Source organism: Medicago sativa, chromosome 1, assembly GCF_051527215.1.
Source record: "Medicago sativa cultivar Bolivia chromosome 1, Bolivia_mono, whole genome shotgun sequence".
Classification (NCBI taxonomy): Eukaryota; Viridiplantae; Streptophyta; class Magnoliopsida; order Fabales; family Fabaceae; genus Medicago; species Medicago sativa.
Window position 1 is genome coordinate 70,989,980 of NC_140749.1, and position 11,892 is coordinate 71,001,871.

The 11,892-nt window shown below is 30.7% G+C and overlaps 1 protein-coding gene across 1 annotated transcript; it reads right to left on the bottom strand.

Annotated features, from left to right (window-relative positions):
- Positions 1-3,840: 3,840 nt before the first annotated feature.
- LOC146956960 (F-box protein PP2-B10-like) lies at positions 3,841-6,136 on the bottom strand. The gene is made up of 3 exons (XM_085733059.1): positions 5,923-6,136; positions 5,691-5,800; positions 3,841-4,517 (listed from the first exon to the last, which is right to left on the bottom strand). The coding sequence occupies exons 1-3, from the start codon at positions 5,962-5,964 to the stop codon at positions 4,103-4,105; spliced, it is 567 nt and encodes a 188-aa protein (XP_085589185.1). The 5' UTR covers positions 5,965-6,136; the 3' UTR covers positions 3,841-4,102.
- Between the last annotated feature and the right edge of the window lie 5,756 nt (positions 6,137-11,892).

Here is an 11,892-nt window from a genome sequence, read left to right on the forward strand (position 1 = left end):
TCTGTAACGATAGTTAACTATCGTTCACCAACGAACAGGTCAGTTATCGTTAGAGATAAAATGATCATTTTGGGATGCTTGTGAGCAAACCACAATATAAAACTAACATATAAAACTCATAATGTGTATGCTAAGGGATTATAAACACTTGTTATTTGATTGATTAGTTGATTGACTTTGTAGAAAATCATGGATGTTGATTTGTTGGAGTTGGACGGAGACTGTTTTTGGAGTTGCTATTTTTTTTTTGGTATATTACAAGCACGTAATGACAGTTAACTACTATTCACCAGCGAACAGTACGTACTTAACTGTCGCTGAGGGTAAAAATGTCATTTTGAGGTGCTTGAGAGCAAACCATCGGTGCCTAAAGAGAAATTTCCAAAGTTAGGTCACGATCTTCATTTCCGATCAAATCTTGCTATAAAATGCTATTATTTATTACTAATATTATTAATTATATTACAATTTTTTAGTTTGAATTAAATTATAAATGAGTTAACCATTTTAGTACTTTAAATTTATTAGAATACATATTTTTGCATATTTAAATGTATTATTATAAACTAGAATTGAAATATGACATAATAAATAGTCAAATTCTCTAAAAATTCATGTTAAATATCAAAAAAGAGTTTAATCTCATTGATCTATTAGTTCACTAGTCTATTTAAATTTAGATCATATTGATTATTTAAAGATTTTGATATGAAATAGGCTTTTAAACAAGCTAGTATGTTCAACATGCTTTCAAAATTAAAGATTTTGATATGAAATAGGCTTTTAAACAAGCTAGTATGTTCAACATGCTTTCAAAATGTCAGGTTCATACATAAAAATTAAGCTTATGACAATCCACTGGTCAGACTTATGCCTCAAAATCTTTTACCGGCCAGACTTAGGCCTTACAAAGCCTAACTCGGCCTAACCTATTCTAATCCCTAATTATATCTTATATTTGTTCTTTTTCATTTTATTTTAATTATCAATTAAGCAATGGCCTTGTTTCCAAAATTTGTTATTTTGATATTTGAAATAATTTTTTAAATAGAATTTAAATTTTTGTAAAGTTATTTTTTATTTAAAATTTATCTTATATAGTTAGAATTTTACTTTAAAAAAAGAATTAATGATATTTTTTGTTGGTACAATTTGAACTTTTCTTTGTGACAAGTTTTGAAGAATTGTCCGAAGGGTGTATTGCCACCATACTCTCTCGCACGACTCCGATTGACGTTGGCGGATTCTCCGTCCTTTCTAAGACTTTTCGATCTGCCGCCGATTCTGATGATGGCTGGAATCGTTTTCTCCCTTCTGACATATCATCTATCCTATCACGATCTCCTTCACTTGCCAACATTCCAACCAAAAAGGCTCTCTATCTCGCTCTCTCTGATTGTCCTATCATCATCGATCATGGTCAAAGGGTATTATTCTTCATAAATCACCGATTTCTTGAATATTAGGGTTTATCATCATATCTGACTTGACCGTAAATAACTAACAATTTTGTTTAATTTGTTTGTGCTTTTAAATTGTACCATGTAAATGTAGATAATTAGGTAAATAAGATGCAATATTAGTTATGCATTAAAATGTCCTTAATTCGTATTAGCATAAAATATCTTTAAGATTTCATAAATCTTAAATCTTAGCCCATCATAAATCTTAACTTGTTTTTTTTTTTTTTTTTTCATTTGGAGCTATCTAATCATTCTCATTCCCCCCCTTTTTTTTTTTTAAATATTATTGAATTGAAATTTTAAATCTCCTTATCTCTCAATTTTTTTATGGAGTTTTTCATATGGAGTTTGTCTTATATTTTCACTCTCAATAGTTTAGCAATATGTAATTACTTTTTGGGTCCTGCTAACCGGTGCCCCCAAGGCACTGGTTAAGCATACCATAAAAGGGAATTATTACCATAAAAGGAAACTGTTTTTGACTTTATTATAAATTAATTACACAATTTCAATGCATTAACTACTATATAATTTCGTTTTTAATATCTTTAACCAGTACCCCAGGGACACCGGTTAGCATTTCCCTTACTTTTTTTTATATATGAAAATCAATTTGTATCGTTATTGACAAATGTTGATGTATTTTCACATTTAATTCAATTAAATTATCATCTGTCAATCAAAAGCAATTTAAAAATAAGTCAAACCATATACATTTTTAATATCATTAAAATTTCATTTGTGTTGTTTTTACAACATAAGAACATGTGTCATTGTTTTAGACAGAAGAAAGGAGAATGCCATGTGGATTGGTTATTTCAACCATGCTCAAATGCATGTGTGTGTGTGTGTGTGTGTGTGTGTGTGTGTGTGTATATGAGATAGGAGATAAGAGATGTATAGGAGATATGTTTCATGGGCACACCTTTTACAAAAGTATAGTTAATCCAATTGAATAGATATTTAATTTAATTTACATTGAAAATTGTGGTTAAATTTCATGTAGATTAGTTAACCACAATTTTAAATGTGAGTTGAATTTACTGTCTATTCTAGTTAACTAACCACTTTTTTAGCGTGATTAACAAGGTGTATTGAGTGGGTGTAAATATAATGGGTGTCCATTTTATAATATAATTATTGTTTGTATAAGAAATAGGCTTTTTTTTTTTTTTTTTGTCTTCCTAAGAAGAATATTCTACTTTTATTTGTTTGTACTCCCTCCGTCCCTATATCTAAGCATCCTTTTATTAGATCCAAAGGGTGCTTAGATATAGGGACGTAGGGAGTATAAGAAATAGGAACTTTTTTTTTTTGTCTTCCTAAGAAGATTTTACTTTGTTTTGTCTTCCTAAGAAGAAGATTCTACTTTTATTTGTTTGTACTCCCTCCATCCCTATATCTAAGCATCCTTTTATTAGATGCAAAGTGTGCGTACATATAGGGACGTAGGGAGTATAAGAAATAGTATTTTTTTTTGTCTTCCTAAGAAGATTTTACTTTTATTACTTTGGCTATTAATGATTTGGTCCCTTAAGTTATTTGTTGGTTACATTTTGGTCTCATAAGTTATTAACGTTACAATTTGGTCCGTTAAGTTAGTATATGTTAGCCAAATAAATCCTCACCGTCAGTCTTTTACGAAAACGTTAAATAGGCACATGTAAACGGTGACTTGACTACTCGCAATGTGTATCCACCTTAGACATTGGCTTAACGGTTTTGACGGTGGGAGTTTTTTTGGTTGACGGAAGATGACTTAAAGAGACCAAATTGTAACGTTAATAATTTATAGGACTAAAATGTAACCAACAAATAACTTAAGGGACCACATCATTAATTAAGCCTATTACTTTATAGGTGCAAAGTTATGTGCTTGAGTTTTGTTACCTAACTCGTTAATTTTGGTGGTACCTCTTTTGCTATTGTTATGGTTTTAAACTTTTAATTGGTTGTTAATAATTTTAATTTCTATCCTTGCACTCCTTTTATTGGTTAGGATTTTTTTTTTTTTGGTTTTTAATATACGGCATTTTGGGTTTTTCAAAAAAAAAAAAAAAAACTATTGATTAAAGGACCAACCGTAACAGTGCATGTTGATTTTACATTTGTAATTGTATGGTAGAATTTTACTTGTTTCGGTTTCAATTCCTTCATTTTACGTGCTCAGCTTACTGTGCATGAGTAGAATTTTACTTGTTTCGGTTTCAATTCCTTCATTTTTTTTTTGAGGGAATTCAATTCCTTCATTTTACGTGCTCAGCTTACTGTGCATGAGCAACAGTATTGATTAAAATAAGCATAGAACAAATGCCTAAAATAGACCAGTATTTAAATCACTCGAATAAATTCAGTCCCGAACGTTCAGAGTTGAGGGTTCCAAATCAATAAATGGCAGCAAATTCGTATTGCATCACAATATGTTTATATAGTTCAGACAATCAACAGTTAGCGGATATCCAACATATCTCAGCATCTCGAACCATGACAAGTAATAAAACCTATATATATATATATTACGAAGAAACAGTTTGGAACAAAAATATGTGTAAGATAGTAGATTGAAAATTCTCAAACATGTTCTGCCACCAAACACAAGACCCCTTGCATAGTTCATGGAATGTTGCTTAATGGTCTTCTTACTTAGGCCTAACTTCTATTCCTTCAACAAAGAGACCACTCTTCCAAAGATGTAGCTCCTTAACATTCATCAGGACGTCTCCATCTTCTAAGCCTGAATTGAACTCCCCCATTTCAATCTCCAACCACCCATCGCTTCTCACACTAGGACGTTGCAATCCTACTGCTCTGTCATGCTGCCTACCTTCCACTTCCACTTCCACATTTGGATCCAAACAGACAATTTTAGTACTACTCTGGCCACCTTCGACACCAACTGATAACTCTATAGGACAGTTCTGAAATCCTTTGGCATCAATCATCTTGAACACAAGATAAGCTGCATATTGAGTATTTGGGGACAAGCTAAGGGTGTTTATCGTCCCACTAATATCAAGCCACCACACTTCAAGAAGTTGAGCAACTTCAGGGAACCTGCTCAAAAGTAGCACTGCAATGATTAGAATATACTAAGAACTAAGAGAAAAGCTGAAAGTGATTCATTACATGTCTACTTTCTTATTATGATAAGTCAATGTTAGTATTTTCTCCTTTAACTCTTTCAACCCTTAGTGACCTACCCAGTTAATAAGTTATAAACGCTGTTATAGGAAAAGATATAACAGCTAAGGTAATTCACTAGCCACGGCTGCCAGAGACGGTACTCAGCCTCCACAATGGCACAAATCAACATCTAACAGTAGATTGCTTGGATTCAATGACAAAAGTGAATTCCTAAGAAAACATGGCTTTGGTAAGATGTAGTGCATCTGCAGGTGTGTGTGTGTCCAGTGTCTACACATGTGGCCTAGTCAGCTTTTGCATAGGACTCTGCAGCTGCAAGTGTAAGGATGGAGTAGCAGAAAATAGAAGATCATAGCCATGTGTGCCTTTCAAATATCTGAGCAGATAACAGACTATATCAAGATGAGGACTACAAAGTCTGAACATCATCCGTCTTCAAAGTCTTCCTCAAAGACTAACTGATGTCCAAAGTAATGAAGTACTGAGTAAATAAAATAATGGAATGGGTATATGTTTATAGCAATGAGTTTATATAAACCAATATGAACTTGAACGAAGGAACTAAAAACAAATTGAGCAAAGTCGGTTCATCAAGAACATGTGTAACAATACTGAGGCTTAAAATAGGAACTGTGTCTTTAGTTGTAAGGTAACAAACAACAAATTGGACGCAAATTTTAAAAATTTGGTGAAATGATGCAATGAAAAATATATAGGATTGGTTGTCGCAGCAATTAGGACCAAAAAAGAAACTATGATTACGAAGCATTACGGATGAAGGATCTTGGTGCTTCAAGCCCAACTTGGATGGAAAATAGATGGGTGAAGACTGAATAGCCTGAATCCTGATGCTTAGCTGAAGTGGTGGTGACTGAAAGCAAAAAATCCGCCATTCTAAGTTGCCTTAAAACACCATGGCGCCATCATTCTAAGCAAAAAATCTTAACTAACTTGGTTCATAAAGGCGTATATAAGTGTTAATTTAGATTTAATTAATTAAGTTAATCAAGACATATTGGCTGGTAATTATAGTCTTATTAACACGAAAAAAATTAAAATAGAAAACTTAAGATCTAAGCTAACCTGGAGTCAGGCATATTAATCCAGTTCCAATAGCGCTTATCATCACCCCAAGCAATGCTGAGAGATCTAGCAGAAAGCACGCAAGACTTTTTCTTTTTCTCTCTCTTTCGCTGCATTTCAAGATATCCAAGGCTTTATTAGCATTCTAAACTAAACATTTAACAAAATCAATAGCCTTCTCTACAACAATTAATATGAGAGAAATCAGCAGTTTAGGAAGAATTATAATTACCTTTTGATGCTCGGAACTGTCTCCTTTGAAAAATCCACACATCCTTAGGTATCCCAAGATGAAGATGCCAGCCTGGTACAATAGATAAGATCCAGTCTTTTAAATATTGACCTGACTAACTAATGCTTGAGAAATTATATTGACTATAGTCCGTACACGCGTAGTACGGGTGATATTTTGCTTTTGGATCAACTTTTTTACGAATACTCCCTCCACGTTAGTTAACATCCTCTCCTGTTCACAACGAGTGTCGTTTAGGGTCCGTTTGATGGTCAGGATGTGATAGAGATATGATATTTTTTTTGAAGAGGTGATAGAGATAGGATATGATATGAAACAGGATAAAAACATGATATGATATAGACAGAATAAATACTTATCCTATCATGTGTTTGATACACACATGATAATAAACACGATAACATATATATTAGAATTAAATGACAAAAATACCATTATAATTAATTCTCCTTAAATACAATTAAACTGATATTAATTATATAAAATTATAATTTCCTTTATTAATCATCTTCTTACTTTGTCGGTTACAGCACTTCTTGTCCATTACACACCATTTTCATAGATTACAATAGTAAATGGGAAAGCAACATTGCACACCTTATAGCTACAACCAACAATTAAATAAAACCTCCACCTGCATATGTTATAATTGATAAACAATAAACTCAAAATTTTCTTCTTAATCGAACACCAATTGATATCTTAAAACAATTTGTTTCAATTGTTTTTTTGGCGTTAACAAAAGAACAATTATTTTCAATTTGATTCATTGCAATATAGATAACCAAAAAAGAGGAAAAATTGAGAATTAAGCATGTTGAGGAAAAGGGAATTATATTGATGAATTGAGATTAGATTTGTAACACATAGAAGAAATGGTGTTGAAGAGTTATGGAGGAAGAGGTAGAGCAACATAGAGAAGAGACAATAGATAGAGAGGGGAGTGGGGCTGAGGGCAAAATAAAGATTTTAGTTGTTACCTTTGATAGGATAATTCTAACCCAGCCTAAACTTAGGATATAAATTACAAAGAAGTGATAGGATATGATAAATAAATGGAATAAATTATCATATCCTATCGGTGCATCAAACAAAAGATTGCAACAGGATATGATATGCTTATCATATCCTGACTCTCTATCATGACCATCAAACATACCCATAAGGTTTTGTCACACAGATAAAGAAATGGAAAGATATAATTATTTGATATAATACTTTTACTAAACTACCCTTATTTTATAAGACAAACTTAAAGTTGCATTGAAAATTGTGTGAGAAAAAAGTTGGAGTATTTATTGATGGTAAAGTAGGAAGAAAAATATTAAAGTTGTATTAAAAATATAAAGTGACATTCATTTTAAAAGAATTTTTTTTAAAACAACACTTATTGTGAAACGGAAGGAGTATGTAATACAAACTTAAAAGCAATTTTGATCTATTTACTTTTAAATTTGTTAACTTTTGATAGGACATCAAAATCCCATTTAATCATATAATATAATTATATTTCTTTAGGAGCTGCATTCAACCTTTAAATACTTGTGAGTTTTTGTTTTTGGGTACATAAATATTTGTGATTTAAATTATGAATGTTGACATGAGAAATACTTGTACATTATAATACTCCCCCATTTTAAATTATATGAATTTTGAACATTTAAAACGTATTATGAATTGTAATTAATTTGTATTGAAAAGAGATATTATGAGTTGTTTTATAAAATTGTCCTTGATAAATTATATGAGAAAGATAAATTAAATAAGGGTTGTGTTAACTTGTGCCCTTAGGGCACATGTTAAGAAACCTAAAAGAAGAAATATTTTATAAAATTTTGTGCATTCAACTCATTAAAAAGCTAAAGATTAAATGTAATGCACACATTCCAATGAGCTATTTCTATATTTGTTTCATTAACTTGTGCCTTGAGGGCACAAGTTAGCATTTCCCATTAAATAATTGAAAGAAGAGAAAGTAATAAGCAATTAAAGGTATAATAGAAAAAATAACATTAAAGTTTCATTGGTATCGTAAAACGCATGAAATAAGTATTTATCATTTGAAATAATTTTGAACCCTAGGTTTCGGTCCTCTTTGTAACAAAAAATAAAATAAAATAATTTTGAACCATCGTGACTAATGGGTTTATTTGAGCTGTCAAAATAGGTTGGGTCGGGTAGACTGAACTTTAAAAAATGGAGAGCTTGAACGTCAATTTTCAAGCCATAATAAGAAAAGAGTTTTTTTAGCCCGGGCCTGTGGTAGGCTAGCCCGATTGGGCTCTGAGTAGCTCAAGAAAGCCCAATTTTTTTTCAATTAATTGTTAGTCAACTCACACACTCTACATTTTTTTTTACAAAACCATTTTTTTGTAGGTCATAAGAAAATATGTTTTCCTATCATAATGGTTTTATTTCTTAGCTTTTGCAAATAAGGTTTTTTTTATAGGCCAAGAGAAAGTTTAGGTATCAGAGCGAGTCTGAATCATCCCAACTAGATTGGCATCCAACAGAAACTCTCTTGCAAATAAGGTTCAATGTTATTAAAAAATCAAAAACACACAATGTTTATTTCACTCAATAGGCTTTGTCACTCATGAGCCAAATAATACTTCTTGACATTAAATATATTATCATGTTATTGAAAATTTTATTTATTTGAAAAGTTTAAAATGAAGTTTTACGATATCATTTTCCACGTTTTATTACTTTACATTGATAATAATGTTTGAATTCTTAAAGTGAATAGCTAAATTCGAATAAAGACTAATTAAACTCAGCGTGAATTCGAATAAAAATTGCTTATTGAATAAATAAATTTGAATAAAGTGACACAGTTACACGAAATCAATTAAAAAATACAAAATTTTATTTAGTTTTAATTTCATCTACTTTATATTACATTCTCCCTAAATATATGTGATATCCGTGTTCGTCTATCTTCTCTTTTTATTGCATCAACATGTGAAAATTATAAACAATACTCTCTCCTCCTGATTTTGTGACAAATTCCTACTATACTGAATTTGTAAAAAATAATAAACACATACATTTGTGACAAATTCCCTCCTCCTTAATTTTGTTCTAATTTATTGACTTTTTACATTGATATTTTTGAAAGTATCATTGCAACCCAGTCATATAATTTAGATTCATAGGTTAATAATAAACCATATATAAATTGTTATAAAAAAATACTATCATTTAAATTCTAAGTGATTTGTGCATCACACATGTCGGCGATCTAGTTTGTTTTGACAAGTTGAAGGTGTATAAAGGTGGTGGACCACTTAAGGTGTACGTATATCATCACTTAGATATCCAATCAAATATTCCTCAACAAAACATTTCTTCAATTTTTTTTAGCAACAAGGCAGGAAAAAAGGAAGAGATTGATGAAGTCCTAGATGCCATTTATGCCTTGTTCATTGCTGCCCACTTGAAAAGGATATGAAAGCAACATCATCTATTTTTCAAGTTCATGGAGTTCTTACCCAACAAAAGGAAGAAGAAGGATGATGCGTTCTTTGTATCATATATGCCACCTTAACAGTGGTTGATGCGTTAAGCTAATGATATTAAAAAAGCGCTTCGTGGGAGGCAACCCACGTCAGTAAGAAATTTTCTATTTTTCTTTCTTTCTTTCTGCTTTTTATTGTTCTCAAATAAAAATTATTATCACATAACCACTTACTGGTTGCCACTCGTAGCATTGACTGTTGAGTTTGCATAAATATTCTAACCTTTCCATTTCAAAAAAATCTATGAGGTTTTTTAGAAACAAAATACCTTTTGTTGTTTTGGTGACGAACTAGAACAACATCTCGTGATAAATAAAATATCTCGTGATATGGAGATATTTGACCCTTTTTTTTCAATATGATATCAGTTTAGAATGATATCCTTGAAACTTAATAAATTTCTATGAAATTAGTTTCATATAATGCTCTTCTGGATATCATATAATGCATTCTCAGTGTGTAATTCTATTACTCCATATAACAATATATATTTGCTCTTCCGGAGCCTTCAATATTTTATTTATTTATGTTTTACCATCAAATGTAATAATAAAATTGTTTTCTTTGTATCACTCATCTAAACATATTTATAGTCTTTTGCATAAGAAATCTTTCATTTACAAACAATATCCAACAAAATATACATAAAATTATTGTGCTCCTTAGTGAATCCAAGTTCTAGGAGCAATACTTGCTCGAAACCTCAAAAGAGTTTATGCCTACTTTTTAGAAGGAATCAATAATACAAATCTAATTTATAGTTATTCTGCCAATTAATAAGAATCCCATTTCAAAACAATGTAGTTTGTAAATCTTAATTGTTTCAAAAGTAGCAAATATCAAATTTCATTTTATATTTATTTTGACAACTAAAAATGATTTTCAATTAAACACAATATTGTTCTTAAATCTTAATCTATTAAAATGAAAAATATTGGCAAATTTACAATTATAATATTTACTATTTCATTAGAGGAACACAATTTATAAGTGTTGAATGTGCAAAAAGATGACATAGATGACAATACCTCTAATTTATATGCCTTGCGAGTACCTCTAATTTATATGCCTTCTGAGAACTCATTAGTAGCAAAAATCATAATCATCATAAGTCATAATAAACTTTTACCATCTTAGCATGTATCATATAAATGATAATCTCTACTATATCAATTCTTAATATTATTTTCTTGAATTTGCTACTTCAGGAACATATTCAAATTTTATTGTGTTCAACTTAAACTAAGATCAAATAGATCTTTATATATGAATGAAGAATGAAAATTTTCTTACATTGTACTAATATGGATCAAGAAAAATACCATCCACTAAAACCAAATATCATTTGATGAGCAACCTCAACAAAGCATCATAAAAGGAAGTAAAGAGAATACCTTATAAACTTTAAGAAGTTTTAATCTCATGTATTCTTAAACTTTATATGTTCTGCCATTAGATCATAGATGTAATCCAACAATTGAAAAGCTAAATTGAAGAATGAATGTGACTCACACATCTACCACTACGTTATAAAACTTTAAGAATGAATGAACTAATAATCATTATGAATAAACTAATAATGTAACCTTAATGGTGGAATCGGTCACAAAGAAGAAACAAAGGCTGGAATGTTGATTGGAACGGCAATTATGTGTGGTATGATTCGGCATCAAATTATCTCCGAACAATAATCAGCATATAAATATAAGCATCAATAGTAAATGTTAATAAGGATAAACGTAGTCACACAAGCCTATATATATGCTAAAAAAAAAGCAGCATCAATAATCTTGTATGCTCCGAAATTTTGAATCTTAGTTGGTCAGCGTTTCGTGCTGATAACGTGTTATGAAATTAATAAAAGTATTATCAAAAGTTGCATTGTATAGAATAGTAGAGAGAAAGAGATAAAGGGAGAAGAAGAGAGTATATTGCTTTTCTTCACAAGTGTGTCTTTACATCAAAACATGAGTCCTATTTATAGGATACAAATAAGCAAGTGAATGTTCACATGCAATCAAAGTGTGTCTTTACATCAAAACGTGAATCCTATTTATAGGATACAAATAAGCAAGTGAATGTTCACATGCAATCAAAGAGCACTAACAATTCATTCCACTAGTGGGATGGAATGAAAGGGGAACTCAGTGAAGAATCAACAATCCTAAACCCACTAGCAGGTAACTATAGAACTTGGAAGATCAAGAATGTGGACATCCACTAATATTCATAACAATTGTACAAATATCATTTTTCAACAAAAATTGTGTGACATGCTACGGAGGTTATTTTGGTAATCTCAATGCAAGCTGGGTAGTAACTTTCATGCATTGATGATTGACCAACCAAACCGTGTGTGCACAATTTCTTAACCAAACCGTGTACATAATTTCTCTTCTTATATTATCTTCTCCAGATCTGATAAGTG